We start from the raw sequence: 18,365 nt of genomic DNA, 5'->3' as shown, positions 1-18,365 counted from the left end.
AAAGAATCTTTGAAAATGTCTCTGCTGTGTCTGATACATTCCTAGAGGCTGACGCACATCCCAGCCCAAGCAGTTACTTCCTAGGACAGGAGACATTCCCACGGAAATGCTGGCCACCTACAGGAATTCAACTAGAAGAATGGAGGCAGTCTTCTCATCTCACCCCCACAGAGCGCTCTCGCATTGAAGGGTTAAAATAGCTATTCCTACCTATATCTTATATATATATATATATATATATATATATATATATATATATATATATATATATATATATATTTTATATATATATATATATATATATTCCCCTCCCCAAAAAAACACACAAGAAATCGAAGCAGCTTTTAAAACATTCTCAATTACTTTTAACCTTTCTATTAAAAAAAACATTTACAACTTACAAAGCATTACTTCTTCTAGAAATCAGGCCTGCACAACTCCAGTCCTCGAGAGCCGCAAACAGGCTAGGTTTTCAGGATATCCCTACTTCAGCACAGCTGGCTCAATTAGTGGCTCAGTATGACTGAGTCCCTAATTGAGCCAGCTGTGCTGAAGTAGGGATATCCTGAAAACCTGGCCTGTTTGCGGCCCTCGAGGACTGGAGTTGTGCAGTCCTCTTCTAGAGGAAATGGCTGTCATTATTTGTGTATGGTAATTTACCTTTTACCTTAATTGTACTGTGCATCAGACAATGTTGGCACCTTATATATGTAGCAGAGTCCCTCTCCTTACCTGAGGGGGAACTGCATGGTTGCCCGTCAGAGCTTCGCGGGAGAGGGGAGAGGCGGCGGCCGCTTCAGACTGCCACGCATGCGCAGTTGTGACTGGAGCGGTGGCCATCTTTAAATGGCTTCAAAAGCCCATAGAGAATAGAATCCCCCAGGAGTGCTTTGCGAGAATAGCGAGGTGGCCATCTTAGGATGGCTCCACATATGCAGCCACGGAACTACAAGTCCCAGAATCCCTAGACCGAGAGACTGTACCACATGAGTCTGCCCAGCCAATAGGATTGTAGCAAGGGGGGAACAGGATATCCTCCGCGTGCAAGGAGCACGCGCGCCAGTCTGGACGGAGGAGACAAAGAAGAAATTAGTGTCCAGGGAGCAGTGCTCCCTGGCGTAGGCCTAGATCTTACCCCGTAGGCCTCAAGCCATAGTAGAGGAGTGTTGCAGGGAAGCCTCTACTCTTTACTGATATTTCTGCACCGGTCACTGGAAGGCCACGCGGTGCTCTGCGACCTGCGATCAGGCCACAGTACCCCAGAACATTCAGGTGAGACCCTCCACCTAGGGAGCTCACCTCACGAGGAGGCTGTGGACCCTTAGGGGAGAGGGGTTTTGTGTTGGAGGCCCCGCTACGTGGGACCCGCTCCAACCCATCGCGACAAGCAGCACCTGGGTACTGGAGTACCCAGGCAGGTACCCAACGTGCACCTGCATCCGCAGGGGGTAGCGCTACCTCACATTTGGGTGGGAATTGCTGGGACAGGACACCAGGGGTATTGGTGCTACAGCACCCTCAGTACTTTGGGGGAAACACCACGTGTTGGGTCACTGGGTTCATACTGTGGGTACAGTTATTGTATGTTATCTGTGTTAGTGTGTGTACAGTAAAGCTTAGTTATATACATTGTGTGTTATCTGTGTTAGTGTGTGTACAGTAAAGCTTAGTTATATACATTGTGTGTTATCTGTGTTAGTGTGTGTACAGTAAAGCTTTGTTATATACATTGTGTGTTATCTCTGTTAGTGTGTGTACAGTAAAGCTTAGTTATATACATTGTGTGGTGTATTACTTACTACTGTGTATCGGTTCCTGTGAGGGGTTATCCCGCCAACGCTGGGACCCCCCATAGGTGTACAACCATTATTATTGTTTATTTGTAAAGCGCGAACATATTCCGCAGCATGGTTCAATTATTAAACAATGAGCTAACTCAGGGGTGCGCATACTCTTCTCCCTGCGCCCCCCTGCCTGCTCTCACCCCCAGTTCGCGCTCTCCCCCCCCCCCTGCTCGGCTCTTGTGTCAAATGACGCGTGGGGGGTCATGTGACTTCACGTTGCGTCGCTGGAAAGTTAAGGCAAGCAAAGTTACAGAGGCCTTGCACAATCCCCGGCATTTAATTTAAATGCCTCCGGAGAAGTGCGGGGCCTCTGTAACCAGCGTGCCCCCCCAGAAAATCTTGCGGACCCCAGTTTGCGCAACCCTGATATAACTTATTTGCCCGTCCTGTATATGCCATTTGAAAATAGAAAAAGCAAAAAAAAAAATTCGTTAGCTCACACGTTCAGATGGGACTCCCCCCCCCCCCCCCTTCCATTCACAAACACGCAGCCCCCACACACCAACATTGAAGGAACGGCCCACGGATTCTCCTCCATGACCCGTACTGTTTGGAATGTGGGTCGCTGACCTCTCATTTCCTTTTCTCCTTAGCTGAATCCCACTGCATCAGCAGCAGTGACGCGTCCCAGGGTTTCACCAAAAAAGGAGCATTGTTGGAATAAGGATGCGGCGGGATTTATTTATTTATTTATAACATGTGTTACCAGGAAGTAATACATTGAGAGTTACCTCTCGTTTTCACGTATGTCCTGGGCACAGAGTAAAACAAATAATACATATGATGGCAGCGTGATGGCGGCGGGATGGCAGCGTGGCGGCGGGATGGCAGCGTGGCGGCGGGATGGCAGTGTGCGGCGGGACGGCAGTGTGCGACGAAATGTCAGCATGGCAGCGGGATGGCAGTGTGCGGCGGGACGGCAGTGTGCGACGAAATGTCAGCATGGCGGCGGGATGGCAGTGTGCGGCGGGATGGAAGTGTGCGGCGGGATGGCAGTGTGCGGCGGAATGGCAGTGTGGCAGTGTGTGCAGCGGGAAACAGTGTGGCAGTGTGTGCGGCGGGATGGCAGTGTGCGGCGGGATGGCAGTCTGGCGGCGGGGTGGCAGTGTGTGCAGCGGGATACAGTGTGGCAGTGTGAGCGGCGGGATGGCAGTGTGCGGCGGAATGGCAGTGTGGTGGCGGGATGGCAGTGTGCGGCAGGATGGAAGTGTGCGGCGGGACGGCAGTCTGGCGTCTGGATGGCAGTCTGGCGGCGGGATGGCAGTGTGGCAGTGTGTGCGGCGGGATGGCAGTGTGCGGCGGGATGGCAGTGTGTGGCGGGATGGCAGTGTGGCAGTGTGTGCGGCGGGATACAGTGTGGCAGTGTGTGCGGCGGGATGGCAGTGTGCGGCGGGATGGCAGTGTGCGGCGGGATGGCAGTGTGGCGGTGTGTGCGGATTGTTCCATTCACTGGATGATGCAAAGGACTCGCCCTCTGACTTAACCCCATTCACGGAAGGGCAGGGTATAGGCCAGCAATGGGGTGTGTATCATTTTAATGATATAGCGGCAACAATGTAAGCAGCGCTTTGCAACATTACAATAGAAGGTAAATAGATGACAAACAATGGGAATAAGTGCAACATGACAAAATAAGGCAAAAGGAGACCCTGTCGCAAAGAGTTTACAATCTAACTCTGAAGGGGTTCAAGCAGTGTGATAACACTGATTATCGGGTTATTTCTTTTTTATTTGCAACTGTAATGGTTTCCGCAGTAAATATTTATTCCTGCTTTTTGTTGTTCTGTCCTTAGTGCAATAAGAGCACACACTTGTGACAGGTCATCGAGCTGCCCCCCTTATTCCGCAGAATCAGACCACTTGCTACTTCTTACTGACAGCACTTTAATGAGTTAAAGGTATGTTTACCAGTAGAAATCCCAGTATGGGGGCCGGGATATTATAGATCAGCCCACTCCATGCCTCACATGGGATCAGCAAGGAAGAGGTTAATCCTCATAGACGGGGGAAAGTTCTTAAAGTGACCTTATAGGAGGGGGTGGGAAGGCGGAGATAGGAAGAGGATCAGCCCCTCCATGTGCCGAGACCCAGGACCACCCTCTGTATACATGCGATCATCATCCTAACCCTATATGTAACTTCCATATACACACCTTGTCCACAATGTCTCACCCTTTCCATTGGCTGGATGGGAAAGCCCCCCATATGGTCCCAGCCAGCAGGAAAGGTTCCATGCACCCCACAAAGATACACTGTGTCCTTCTGCGAAGCAGGGCCCCCTCCCAGGGTCCGAGGGGTATTATGAGCCTGGGTTCTTGTAGACCACATCAAAGAAAATACCTCCAGTGAGTTACTTATGTACGGTGGGGTGTTAGTAGGTAGGGTTATGTAAGGTGGCAAAAGCACCCAGTGCATCACTGTACATACCGCATTACTCAGCCCTACCCTATTACCCAGCACTGCCCAGTACCCAACACTGCCCTATTACCCAGCCCTGCCCCAGTAACCAACACTGTCCTATTACGCAGCCCTGCCCCAGTACCCAGCCCTGCCCCATTACCCAGCCCTGCCCCATATTAACCAGCCCTGCCCCAGTACCCAGCCCTGCCCCATATTACCATGCCCTGCCCCATTACCATGCCCTGCCCCATTACCCTGCCCTGCCCCAATACCATGCCCCATTACCCAGCCCTGCCCCATTACCATGCCCTGCCCCATTACCCTGCCCTGCCCCATTACCCAGCCCTGCCCCATTACCCTGCCCTGCCCCATTACCATGCCCCATTACCCAGCCCTGCCCCATTACCATGCCCTGCCCCATTACCCTGCCCTGCCCTATTACCCTGCCCCATTACCCTGCCCTGCCCCATTACCCTGCCCTGCCCCATTACCATGCCCTGCCCTATTACCCTGCCCTGCCCCATTACCATGCCCCATTACCCAGCCCTGCCCCATTACCCTGCCCTGCCCCATTACCATGCCCCATTACCCAGCCCTGCCCCATTACCATGCCCTGCCCCATTACCCTGCCCTGCCCCATTACCATGCCCTGCCCTATTACCCTGCCCTGCCCCATTACCATGCCCCATTACCCAGCCCTGCCCCATTACCATGCCCCATTACCCAGCCCTGCCCAATTACCATGCCCTGTCCCATTACCCTGCCCTGCCCTATTACCCTGCCCCATTACCCTGCCCTGCCCCATTACCATGCCCTGCCCTATTACCCTGCCCCATTACCCTGCCCTGCTCCATTACCCTGCCCTGCCCCATTACCCTGCCCTGCCCCATTACCATGCCCTGCCCCATTACCCTGCCATGCCCCATTACCCTGCCATGCCCCATTACCCTGCCCCATTCCCTGCCCTGCCCTATTACCCAGCACTGCCCCATTATCCTGCCCTATTACCCAGCACTGCCCCATTACCCTGCCCTTACCCAGCCCTGCGCCGCTCACACAGTTGACGGCTCTTATTTTGCATTCCTAGTGCAACAATAAAGGTCAGCCCCCCCCCCCCCCCCCTCCCGGTGCATTCTCAGCCTTCAGCAAAGTGACACAGAGAGCAGCACAGCCCGGGTTAGTTACCTGTCAGTGAGAGGAGAATACCTGGGATCCCTTCCCGTGCAGGGGCAGGGGCTCGCCTTGCCCCCGGTGTGCTCCTCCCAGGCTCCAGCACAGGGCGGGGGGCTCAGGTGTCGCCAGGTAGAAAGAGACAGCACGAGGCTGGGCGCTGCTCCCCTGTGGGTGCCAGGCTGGGCGCTGCTCCCCTGTGGGTGCCAGGCTGGGCGCTGCTCCCCTGTGGGTGCCAGGCTGGGCACTGCTCCCCTGGGCTCCCCTGTGGGTACCAGGCAGGTTCCCCCCGTGTCCTTGGTGAGCCCAGCCCGGTGCTTCCCACGCAGGGGCAGGAGCAGGACTGCAGCCCGTGGTGGGTTCCTCCTCGTGGCTAATGGGTGGAGGTTTGGGTAACATGTAAGCTGGCGATGAGTCTACATTCAATCGGTGATGAAACCTGAATTGTAATCTGGTTTTGAGAAATCTCCGGTATGTTACTTATTTCAGGCTGTGGGCCACGAGCCTGAGCCCATGGCTTCCCCCCCCCCGCCCCCCCCCCCCCACCCATACGGTCACTTGTATTGTCTAAAGTCTATTTTCAAATAAATCATTATAGACACATTGCGTGAAAAAAACAAGAATTCCTCCGAATTTCCTCCTCCTGGAACAGAAGACGAGTCTATATTTAACAGCATCTAAAGCTGTCAAGAATGTTTTGTGGTTGGATAACAGGGGCAGAAAAATGTGAAAAACGCAGGCTACTGCTATACCAAATATGGAAATAGTGTCACGTCTGGGTCTGCCCCATCTGGAAACAGTTACTGCATGCAGCAGCAACAGCACCAAACAGACCCAATCCTCAGTGTGCCCCCAAACCTCGCCCCAAACCCCATCTTCTGTGTGTGACATTGGGAATTACACAGATGTAAAGACGGGGTCTAAATACCCCAACTTCTATTCATTGAGAAAACAGTTTTTATTTGAAATAAAATTGACTTAAAATGGTAAAAGTGCATATAACAATGAGGATTTAAAAAAAAAAAAAATATGTAAATTAGCATTATTTTTCATTTTTTATTTTTCATTCAAATTATATTAATCTGATTTACTGGAACTTTTGTGACATACATTGTGCATAGTATAATTTAACATATATAAATAATATAATATGTGAGTGGCATTTTAATGCTTCTGCCCATTAACCCTGTTGTGCTTATTATGATGAAAGCCTTTATATAATTTTTGGTGAATTATGGCAACAATGATGATTGTTATGAAATCATCATACTTCCAGAATATAGATTTAGGTACAAATGTGAGGCATTTGCTCATGGAATATCACATTAAAAATATCAAAAGTCAGAGAAGGCTTTCTACTTACAAGGTAAAAATGTGGCTATATTCCTAGGGTAAATATTTGGGTTATCAAACCGGTGATTACACATTACATGCTTAGCAATTATTATATCCACTACACAATTATAATAGTTATTTAACTACATATGGTCTGCAGGTACTGAAGGTGTTAACCAGTTCACTAGTAGAGAGGTTTTTCCAGCTCAGAGTGGGAGAGGGAAGAGGAAGACACCTGATCTGTCAAAGTAACAACAAGGAACACAGTGCTATCAGCAAGCACCACTGTGCTGTGCCATCACTCAACCTCAGTGGCAGAGGTCAAACTGAGCTCAGTAATAATGCACTGAACCTGTAAACTGAGTAATTAGGGGCTTATCAGAGATGTTATCACTAATGCCAGCTAACTTTGATCTTCTAAGGAATACCCTCTTTCTTCCAGGAGCTGATTGCTGGTATCATTATTTCAAAGTGTAATAAAATACATATGTTGCTCCTTTGTCTACCGATATATATGAGATTTGACTTTGAATTACTACATATTGTATCTTACCCCAACTCCAAATACACCTTGGTGATAGACAGCACTTCTGTCTCTTCACAGGTTACTGAAACAAATCACAGTAAAGAATGCAGTCTGAACTAAACTAATATCATAAAGGATCCCTCTGCACTTAAGTAATGATTTTGGGCGGTTGATCACATTATTACAATCACGGGTTAAATGGTATTGCTCTGACATTGTGAGGGTAAGATGGTAAAGGATACATAGTGTGCCCATATAATCCTGTATTTATTATGCACATTCTTCTATGTAATGGGGCTGTCATGGCCATTTTAACACAACACATTTTTAGCTAATGTTTCTTAAAGCTGTGATAATGTGTGTGTGTGTGTGTGTGTGTGTGTGTGTGTGTGTGTGTGTGTGTGTGTGTGTGTGTGTGTGTGTGTGTGTGTGTGTGTGTGTGTGTGTGTGTGTGTGTGTGTGTGTGTGTGTGTGTGTGTGTGTGTGTGTGTGTGTGTGTGTGATATCCTGAAAACCTGACCTGCTGAAGGCCCTTGAGGACTGGAGTCTGCCTCTCCTGTTATATGCGGTTTATGTAGTGGTTTATATACTAAATGCTGTGTTGTTGTGGTACTTTCATAGATTGCTTATGTAGTAAAAACAAATGGATGCAAACTGTGCTTGCTAAACGCCAGCCATAAAACAGAGCTCGCTCTTCCCCAGCGGAATATGCCAGCAGCCTTTTGAACATTAACACTTTTGAGTTTTCCACAAAGCTTGTGCAGGGCCTGTGCCAGGCGAGGCCAGAAACTCCTCTCTCCAATTCTGCAAAGGAAAGGAAACACAGACATTGCGTACTCAAATTCTAAAAGTACACTGAGGGTGTGTGTGTGTGTCTCAGTGTGTGTGTGTGTGTGTGTCAGTGTGTGTGTGTCTCAGTGTGTGTGTGTGTGTGTGTCTCAGTGTGTGTGTGTGTGTGTCTCAGTGTGTGTGTGTGTGTGTCTCAGTGTGTGTGTGTGTCTCAGTGTGTGTGTGTGTGTGTGTGTGTGTGTGTGTGTGTGTCTCTCTGTGTGTGTGTGTGTCTCAGTGTGTGTGTGTACTCTGTGAGTGGGCTGCCCTCCCTCACCCCCTCCTTGGCTGCCCTCCCTCTCCCCCTCCTTGGCTGCACCCCCTCTCCCCCCTCCTTGGGCTACACCCCCTCCCCATGCTTGGGGTGCACTCCCTCTCCCCCTCCTTGGCTGCACTCCCTCTCCCCCTGCTTGGGGTGCACTCCCTCTCCTCCTCCTTGGCTGCTCTCCCCCTGCTTGGGGTGCACTCCCTCTCCCTCTCCTTGGCTGCACCCCCTCTCCCCCTCCTCGGCTGCACCCCCTCTCCCCCTCTCCCCCTCCTTGGCTGCACTTCCTCTCCCCCTCCTTGGCTGCACTTCCTCTCCCCCTCCTTGGCTGCACTCCCCCGCCTTGGCTGCACCCCCTCTCCCCCCCTCTTGGCTGCACCCCCTCTCCCCCCCTCCTTGGCTGCACCCCCTCTCCCCCTGCTTGGGGTGCACTCCCTCTCCCCCTCCTTGGCTGCACTCCCCCTCCTTGGCTGCACCCCCTCTCCCCCTCCTGGGCTGCACTCCCTCTCCCCCTGCTTGGGGTGCACTCCCTCTCCCCCTGCTTGGGGTGCACTCCCTCTCCCCCTCCTTGGCTGCACTCCCCCTCCTTGGCTGCACTCCCTCTCCCCCTCCTTGGCTGCACTCCCCCTCCTTGGCTGCACCCCCTCTCCCCCTCCTTGGCTGCACCCCCTCCCCCCCTGCTTGGGGTGCACTCCCTCTCCCCCTCCTTGGCTGCACTCCCTCTCCCCCTGCTTGGGGTGCACTCCCTCTCCCCCTCCTTGGCTGCACTCCCCCTCCTTGGCTGCACTCCCTCTCCCTCTGCCTGGGAGACACAGAGACAGGGCGGGGCTTGGAGCAGCCTCGCGCCAGCACATTCCTGAGATGTTTGCAGAATTGTGGAACGCTCGGACAGAGGTGACGTCACGGGAGCCGCACGCGGCGGCCGGGTATATATAAGCGGGGCGCGCGCTGAGCCGCTCAGACTGCTCACAGGCTGCTCAGAGTGCACAGCGCGCGCCGCTCCGGGGAACCTGCACCTGCACCGCGACTACCCGTGCACAGCGCCTCCCAGCACCGGCACAGCGCCTCCTAGCACCGGTCCGCAGCTCTTGCTCCTCTTTGATGGTTATTGGAGGGCTGATTTTTTGCACGCACTTGAAGGACAATGAGTCTCTTGGCGATGAGCGCTGTTCTTGCTGCTGCCACCCTCGCTGGGTTATTGCATTTGGTGAGTACACTAGCTTTGCTGCACCTGGAAGTAGATGCATCTGCCCCGGGTCTGCTGGGTATCTCTCAATCTGTTCGGTTCTTTAATGGCAAGTCCTCCCTTTAAAACCAAGATCTATGTTTCCACCTCCTTTTTTTTAAATGCTCAGTTTTAGCATAAATTGGCGCTAAGTTGGTGCTAGTGCTGCATGTGTAGCTGCTCCCAAGTGAAAGGGTTAATACAGCCAAGCCTCAGCATGCCAGCTGTCCTGATCACACGTGTTTCTTCCTTCACAGGCGGTGTCATGCCCCAATGTGTGCCAGTGTCCCATTGAGGTGCCCAGATGTGCCCCAGGGGTTGGCTTGCTGCTGGACAGCTGTGGATGCTGCAAAGTCTGCGCCAAACAGCTCAATGAAGATTGCAGCAAAATTCTGCCTTGTGATCACACCAAGGGGCTGGAGTGCAACTTCGGTGCCAGTTCCAGGGCTATCAAGGGCATCTGCAGAGGTAAGATTGGGGTGTCTTTCTCTCACTTAACCCTTTAGTGTTTGAGGGTAACAGCGCATTGCAGGGAAGACCCCCCTAGCACTGCACGGAAATCGGGTTCTTCCTGGCCGCTAGTATAGCCAGGAGTTCAGTACATTTGAGCCCATGTATGGTTATGCTTTGTTGATGCTAGCTTGGCAGAAAGGCATATGATTTCAGCTGTCTGGAATGCAATTCAATGTCTGGGTTGAACTAAAAGAGCATAAGGAAAAGTCATTCCTGACTGACTTATTGTTCTAAGTTAAACTCACTGGGGAATGATAGGAAACTGTACAACAGAGCTAATTCACAGCATGTGTATGTGTTATTGGGAATGGAAAGTCCGTTTGAATTCCAACATCTTTTTTTCCCCCCTTTATAGCAATATCAGAAGGGAGACCCTGTGAATACAACAGCAGGATCTACCAGAATGGAGAGAGTTTCCAGACAAACTGCAAACACCAGTGCACATGCATAGATGGAGCTGTTCAATGCCTTCCTTTGTGCCCACAAGAATTACCCCTGCCTAACCTGGGCTGTGCAAATCCAAGGCTGGTGAAAGTCCCGGGGCAGTGTTGTGAGGAGTGGGTGTGTGATGAAGTCAAAGATAAGTTGGATGAGTTGGACGACTTTTTCAGCAAGGAATTTGGACTGGATACTAATGAAGGAGAACTCACCAGCAAAAACGAACTGATTGCTGTTGTAAAAGGAGGGCTGAAAATGTTACCTGGTACGTTTATTCACATGGTGGTGCTGTTTGTAGTGTAACTATATAACCCTTTTTTTATGGAAAGTTAATGGATAGTATGTATATATTTTTAAATGTCAACTTTTGTATTTTAGTGTATAGTTTTCTATGCAGTTGTAATATTTTGTGGCAACGAGGAAAGCATACCTCTAAAAATACAGTATATAGTTAAACTATTTCACTGCATGTACTCATGTGCAGAAATTAAGCATTTCGTTTTTGTCTCCTTCCAGTTTTTGGATCTGACCCACAAAGTCGTGCTGTTGAGAACCCAAAGTGCATTGTTCAAACGACATTATGGTCCCAGTGTTCAAAGACCTGTGGAACTGGTATCTCTACAAGAGTCACCAATGACAATAGTAACTGCAGATTAGTGAGGGAAACAAGAATCTGCGAGGTTCGACCATGCGGACAACCAAGCTATGCCAATTTAAAGGTGAGATATGTTACATGATGCCAATATTGCCATGTTTTCTGAAGGAAGTCTATGAATAGATCATTTGTGATCTGTTACTAATAGAATGCATGTATTGCTTTGTTTCTTCCAGAAGGGAAAGAAATGCACAAAGACCAAAAAATCTCAAGCACCAGTAAGATATACATACGCTGGCTGTTCCAGTGTAAAGAAGTATCGTCCCAAGTATTGTGGATCTTGCCTAGATGGAAGATGCTGCACTCCTCAACAGACAAGGACTGTCAAGATCAGATTCCGTTGTGAAGATGGAGAGTCCTTCACCAAGAATGTCATGTTGATCCAGTCTTGTAGATGCACCTACAATTGTCCACATTCGAATGAAGCATATCCTTACTACAGATTATTCAACGATATCCACAAATTCCGAGATTAACTCTAAACTATAAAAGAAAGGGACAGTTGCCTAAACTTGAGACAATGGGGAATTTACTGTTGTGAAAACCGTGCAATGCCTTCTATGGACTGATTGAGGTACTTGGAACCTACAACATGCATTGTATCTGGACTTCATTACAACAGACTGAAACATTTTAGTGCTTCATAATACTGGAGCAAATCAATCGCTTCTTTTTTGGAGCATATAATAATAATAATATTATACAGTTTTCTGTTTGTAAATTATCTGTTAAGTATTTTCTGGTCCTTTAAAGAGTTGTTTCTGCATACTGTCAGTGAAAGACCGAGACGCTGTAAACTTGTACAAAAACAAGTTGAAAGTTACATTCCTTCCTGATGGAGCACCCTCGCCTGTGGCAGCTATTACAATCCAGCAATTCTTTAGAAAACAGAATTCAGTTGTGTTTTTTTTTTTTTTAATTAAATGTGTTTTATTTATCAAAATGTAGCTTTTTGTGACAAATGTAATACTGGAATAAATTGTAAATGGTTTTAATTTTATATTCAATGAATTAAAGAATTTATTTATGGAATTAATCAATTAGAAAAAATACCTATTTTTCATTCTGTCTATTTATTTCTACTACAATGGTTTTTGTTTTTAAAGATACTTAGTTGCCATGCACTATTTAGCCTTTTATAAAGGTGTTCTTTAACCTTTTAAGGGTGTATAACACATATTGCAACACTATCTTGTCAATGGGGTTCAGGGTTTGATTGCAGTAAACACAACAAGTTAGTAGTCGTTACTTTGATAAATGAAATATAATCCAAAGGACAAATAACCTTACATGTGCTATGCTGGAAGATACATTATTACTGTCCTAGCCTCTTTATTAGCACCATGGCCTGACAGTACATTGCCCTCCAGTGATCTGCAGAACCCCCAATAAACCAAGAAAATAGGTGATTAGGAATTTGAGACTTGTAAAACACAAACTATTTAATTGAAGATGGTTGTTTTACAGGAACTACCCTTGTAACTAGAATACAACATTTTATGTTGGGCTCACTTAATAAAAGTGACCGAGTGAAAATTGTATCGGTAAATCGCCTCATTCAGGATACACGTGTGTGTGTGTATGTATGTATGTATGTATGTATATATATATATATATATATATATATATATATATATATATATATATAGTTGAAAGCGCTTTCAGCTTCACATTGCAAAGCCAGTATAACCAGTCTCACACTGATGAGACCCAAAAGGTCGAAACAGCTGTCTGTGAGCAGGTTACTGGCTATGCACTTCTTTAACCCTGGCTGTGCTGAAAAACTAATACGACAGGCATAAGCATATAGGGCTCCATGTCAAAATGATAAGAAGCAAAATGTGACAATGTGCTCATTTGCATGTCATTTCCCAGAATCCCTGGCTGCAGTGGAAGCACTGCATGCAAAGAATTAATGGTGAAAAGCAGGACTACAGACCTGTCTGAGACATGTAAATCTGCTCACAAGAGGGATTTTTATTTATATAAATGGCTTCATTCATTGTAACATCGCCGGAAGAAGAGGAGATCAGTGTATCTCGAAAGCTCGCACAAATAAAAGCATTTCGTTAGCCACAGAACGGTATCATCTATTTATTTTTTTATTATATATATATATATATATATATATATATATATATATACACACACACACACACACACACACACACACACACACTAAATCTTTCTTGTTAAAGTCACTTTTCACACAGTCGGCACCCAGTGAAAATGAAACCGAAAGCTGAAGATGTTCTTCGTGGAGGTGATGTCATTTTACAAAGTGCTGACATCATGAGCACGCTGGACCCGCTTGTCTGATGACAGCTCCACAAAAAACACCTTGATTTGTAGGTGACATTTTCACTGTGGGGCAAGTCACATTTTTAATAAACGAAATAGTTCTTACCTGGAAGTTATTCATAAGTCACATGGAGGTCTCTAAATAGTATTTATGCAAAGTAATTTTTTCATAATCTATTTGGAAACAGCACAATTTCCACTCTCTTGATGATTGACACGTGTGCATGCTGTAATAGCCGCCACTGAGGTAAAGATTCCTTTCTGCCGTTTGTTCTTGTAAATTGAACTGTGTGGAAAAGAATGTATTACTGAGGCGGTGGCCAGCCCCAGCCTCAAGGCCTATTAACAGGCCAGGTTTTCAGGATATCGCTGCTTCAGCACAGGTGGCTCAATCAGTGGCTCAGTTGAAGGCTGGAGTTGGCCTCCCCTGAATTAGTGAGTCTGCAGGGGGTAGTTTGTGTTCACAAAATGAGCTTGAAGCAATGACTGGTTCTAATCCTAATAACTCAGTGATTAAAAGTAAACATGCTGTTAAATGGAAAGGAATTCAAGGAATTTCAAGTACCTTTCCAATGGCGTGTAAAGGCCAGGGAAAAAAATACTCTCTTATAATGACACTTTATATATTAGGATTTAGATTGGAGTTTGACTATCGGTGGAGGGGGGGAGAATGACTAGCATATTTGGGGGGAAAATACCTTATTAACACTTTCATTGACAGTGGATTTGTAAGTCACAGCAGCACAATACTCCACAGCAAAGAGTAGGTTTAATATTTTACTACACCTAGAATGGGTGTAGCTATTGATTTTAATGTGTTCTTGTGCTTTGGGACTAGAATAATACCATTAAATAACCAATTTTGTAAACCGATCCCCCAAAAAGCCAATCAGTTTTGATCAATAGTGCTTGACAATTGTGCTTAGCTACCAAATAGTTCTTCATAAAAGCATAGTTTGTAAGACCGTAATGTCACTGTAACTTAAATAGTTTTAGGATTGTTGCCTCGTGGAGCAGAAAAGTGACTAGAAAAATATATACAAAGAGTACCCATCAAACCCGAGTTACACCCCTTCCACAAAATGTTTCTCCTGGGTATAGTGAATGAAATGCAGTGTTCCCAGGTGAGCTGATCACTTGACAGCTACTGTCTGAAAAATTACAGCCTTATATCTTCTGATCACCTTTTTTGCCAAAGGCATTCAAAACTTTTAGCTGTTTTGGAATTTAAATACCATCTGGCATTAGTCTTAGATAAGGGTGAACTTGTCTGTGCAATATTTGTTGGAAAAAAATGAAGGCATAGGATTTAGAAGAGTATTTTAGTATGAAGCTAAATTTAAACCTTTCGTGTACTCATATCAATCAACATTTTAAAGTGAAAGGAGTTGTTTTGTGGCATGTCAAACACACAGCATGCATAGTAAGACCAATCACAGGTTATTTTTATTCATGGTTAGTATGCTTAATATATGCATATTTGTAGGAAATGGCAAACCTTTTAATTACAATGCTTAGTCAGCATATGTAACTTGTGCACTGTTAGAAAAACCAGCAAAGCCTTTCACAAGTTTATATATCATAGTATTAAAACATTAAGACATTCCCCTCCTTCAAAATGAACGTGCCTCACTGCATGTCTCGCCGTTTCTCTGTACAAGTCTATCCCTCAAGGTACAAATAAGCTGATGTAGCCCTAACTCCAGGACATGGCTAGGCCTTCAGACTGATTCTATTGTCCTGTTCAGTATAACAGGGGTGCGCAAACTGGGGTGTGTGAGATTTCATGAGGGGGGCGCGGCGCTTACAAAGGTTCCGCGCTCTTACCCAAAGCATTTAAATGAAATGCCGGAGGTTCGCGTGCAAGACCCCTGTAAATTCCCTTACCTGGTGTCCAGCGGCTTCTGATGAAGCATCGCCATGGCAACACGGTGTCAAATGATGCCACGGAGTCACATGACGTTGTCACGTCAGAAACGCCAGTGACAAGGAAAGGGGGAGGGGGGCGGCACGAGCAGGCAGGTGGGCGCAGACTAAAAGGTTTGCGCACCCCTGCTCTATATTATGTTATATGTAGTACTTTGCCCTTCATGCATCCATGAGCAATTAGGGCCATAGTTTAATTGGGCTATTTGGCACATTACAATGGGGTGTAATTACATTCAATACATTTTTGTGTTTTTTTCTACATGTTACAATAATTTGGTAATAAAAATCAGCCCCTTTATAAATGGCATTAACCTCTTTGGCTGTTAGATGTGTAACAAACGTAAGTCAATTAATTAACATGAAGAAGAAAGTGTTTAACATGTTAAAAGTACATGAAAGTGAGCGTGACACAGTGTGACGCCCCAAGCATGGTATGTGGTTCTATTACTTATACAGCCAAAGCCCTATACATGGGGCGGCCAACTCCAGTCCTCAAGGGCCACCAACAGGTCAGGTTTTCAGTATATGCCTGCTTCAGCACAGGTGGTGCAGTAGTTGACTGAGCCACTGATTGAGCCACCTGTGCTGAACCCGGGATATCCTGAACCCTGACCTGTAGGTGGCCCCTGAGGACTGGACCATCGACATTTTACAATCCTGCTTCATTCTTCACCATGAACGGCTCCTTCACGTGGATAACATGCTGCAGAAGATAACAAGTACTTTCTAAAGCTTAACCCGGGGATACCATTGCAAGTCATGGTATCCGGCACACACCACCGTTTTATATTTGGGGTTATAGATGAATGAAACAGGATGCATTTTTTTTTGTGAGTACATTTCTGATATTTGCTATAAATACTTTTTACTTTGTTCAAAAGAAATGACAAAGCTTTGAATCTCTCCAACATGTGTTGTTTCATGTGAGCCATGGAATTCGACAGGAAAAATAAAATACTTTCCATACCTTTCTCTTAACACATAGTTTTCCCGCAGGTATGTGGTCGTATCTTTCTCAATTCTATCTCTCAGATGCCAATATAACTTTTATGCAAAGTGATTTCCTAGGTTTTGCTAAATAGAACCATTTGATCAGAACACAGAACGCTGTAAACACATTAAACCAGACACGAGGAATGCTCATAAAATGAAGCTGAAATGAAAGCAGGCATAATGATGGGTAACAGATGTGGGGGAATAAACGTGCTGGAGATGTTCCCTTCAAGGGCTGTACTGTTGTAAAAATACAGTAAGACCTGGACAAGTTGATGCCTTCAGAACTGTTCTGTGGACAAGGTCTCGGTTAAAGTAGCAGTTAAAATCACATTATGGAATTCACATTAAATGCCGGGAGACCGAGCATGTGGGTACTTTCTATTAACTCAAGTGTGGGACAGCAATCATGAGAAAACAGGACTCGTGTCTGAAGGGAGAGTTCAGTAACCAACAAAGGAGCCATATTACTTGTGTTGTTGTTTGTAATGGTGCATACTGTATGTTTCTGGTAGAATGTTGCTTCGATGGGCTTCATTTAGGTCATTTCTCTGCCTACTGTATCTTGACGACATTTTCAGCTGGCTTATATGCGTAGTTATTATTTTGTTCTATTTTTGGAAAATAAACACTACAATAGTCATATTTTAAATGTATTTTCCTAAGAGAGCTGGAGATGTAATGGGGATACAAATTCTAAGCAAATAGTTTGACATATCTCTGATCACAGGACGTTTCTCATTGGTCCTTTAAACCTTCCAGTCTTTAGCAACTTGTACATGTAAATACCCAAATGAGATTATGTACATGGGCAGAGGGAACGTCACACCCTTTTTGTCTTTGAACCTTCTGCAAAAACCTCTTTAATACGACATGAATAAAGTTCTTCTGTGTCACATTCATAATGCCAAGGATACTGAAAACGACTACATTACTGTTATTATCACATTTATAACATATTCTGAACGTCGTACAATCGGGTCGTCAAGAAAATATTACCATTACAACATTAGCATACATAGTTACAGTGGGTAAAGAGGGCCCAGCTCCAAGGAAAAGGGTTTGTAGTGGTATATGCGCTCAAGCGCTGGATCAACGTGTAAATGCACTTAGTATATCATGCTTTAACAGAGACACAGGGCATGAGGCTAGTGGTATATCATCAACAGAAACAGCGGGTGTAAACTCTCAAGAAGTATAAAAGGTCCATAAAGAGACACAGTAACCCTGAAGGTATGAACTAGTGGACATGAACCCATCCCTCAAGACCTCATTGGGATAGTCCCTGGACCACTATTAAAATATGAGATACACTTCATACTGTATATATAAATATACCCACATTTGTGATGTACCTCTGTCCTGTACCTCCAGTTTCGACGTGCTGACAGTAATTGGATCAGAACAGACACAAATTGGAGTATGGCGCACAGCCAAGAGACTGGGTCAAGAACTAGAATAAAAAATTACTTTATTATCACATTTATAACATATTCTATGTTCCATCCAGCGCTTGAGCGCATATACCACTACAAACCCTTTTCCTTGGAGCTGGGCCCTCTTTAACCACTGTAACTATGTATGCTAATGTTGTAATGGTAATATTTTCTTGACGACCCGATTGTACGACGTTCAGAATATGTTAAAAAACAGAGGTGTAGCCACCCTCCTACGCGTTTCGCTCGCGACTGCACTTTATCATCCTTTGATCCCCTACTCTCTTGGCTGTGCACCATACACCAATTTGTGTCTCCCCTGCTCCAAGGACATTACAAGGTCACGTGAGCTAGGGGTTCATCAACTCCTCAAGGGTCACCAACAAGCTAGGTTTTCAGTATCCATGTCCATCTCCATCTCTCCCTCCGCCATCTCTACCTCAAAGTGTTCAATTAGCTTCCTTTAAGTAGGTATGTCATTATGGCATGTGACTTCAATAAATGAAA

The 18,365-nt window shown here is 46.1% G+C and overlaps 1 protein-coding gene and 1 long non-coding RNA gene across 2 annotated transcripts in view; one reads left to right on the top strand and one right to left on the bottom strand.

The window, feature by feature from the left end:
- Positions 1-5,924, bottom strand: part of LOC142503457 (uncharacterized) — a 43,691-nt gene extending 37,767 nt beyond the window's left edge. The window contains exon 1 of the long non-coding RNA XR_012804024.1: positions 5,430-5,924. This is a non-coding gene — a long non-coding RNA (uncharacterized LOC142503457). The remainder of the gene's footprint in view (positions 1-5,429) is intronic.
- Positions 5,925-9,320: 3,396 nt separating this feature from the next.
- On the top strand, positions 9,321-12,251 carry CCN1 (cellular communication network factor 1). Its single transcript, XM_075615630.1, has 5 exons — positions 9,321-9,575; positions 9,851-10,061; positions 10,462-10,809; positions 11,061-11,263; positions 11,376-12,251. Exons 1-5 carry the CDS (start codon positions 9,513-9,515, stop codon positions 11,673-11,675), a joined length of 1,125 nt encoding a protein of 374 aa, XP_075471745.1. The 5' UTR covers positions 9,321-9,512; the 3' UTR covers positions 11,676-12,251.
- The last annotated feature ends 6,114 nt before the right edge of the window (positions 12,252-18,365 follow it).

This window comes from Ascaphus truei, chromosome 10, assembly GCF_040206685.1.
Source record: "Ascaphus truei isolate aAscTru1 chromosome 10, aAscTru1.hap1, whole genome shotgun sequence".
Taxonomy (NCBI): domain Eukaryota; kingdom Metazoa; phylum Chordata; class Amphibia; order Anura; family Ascaphidae; genus Ascaphus; species Ascaphus truei.
This window is presented reverse-complemented; position numbering and strand designations above follow the sequence as displayed.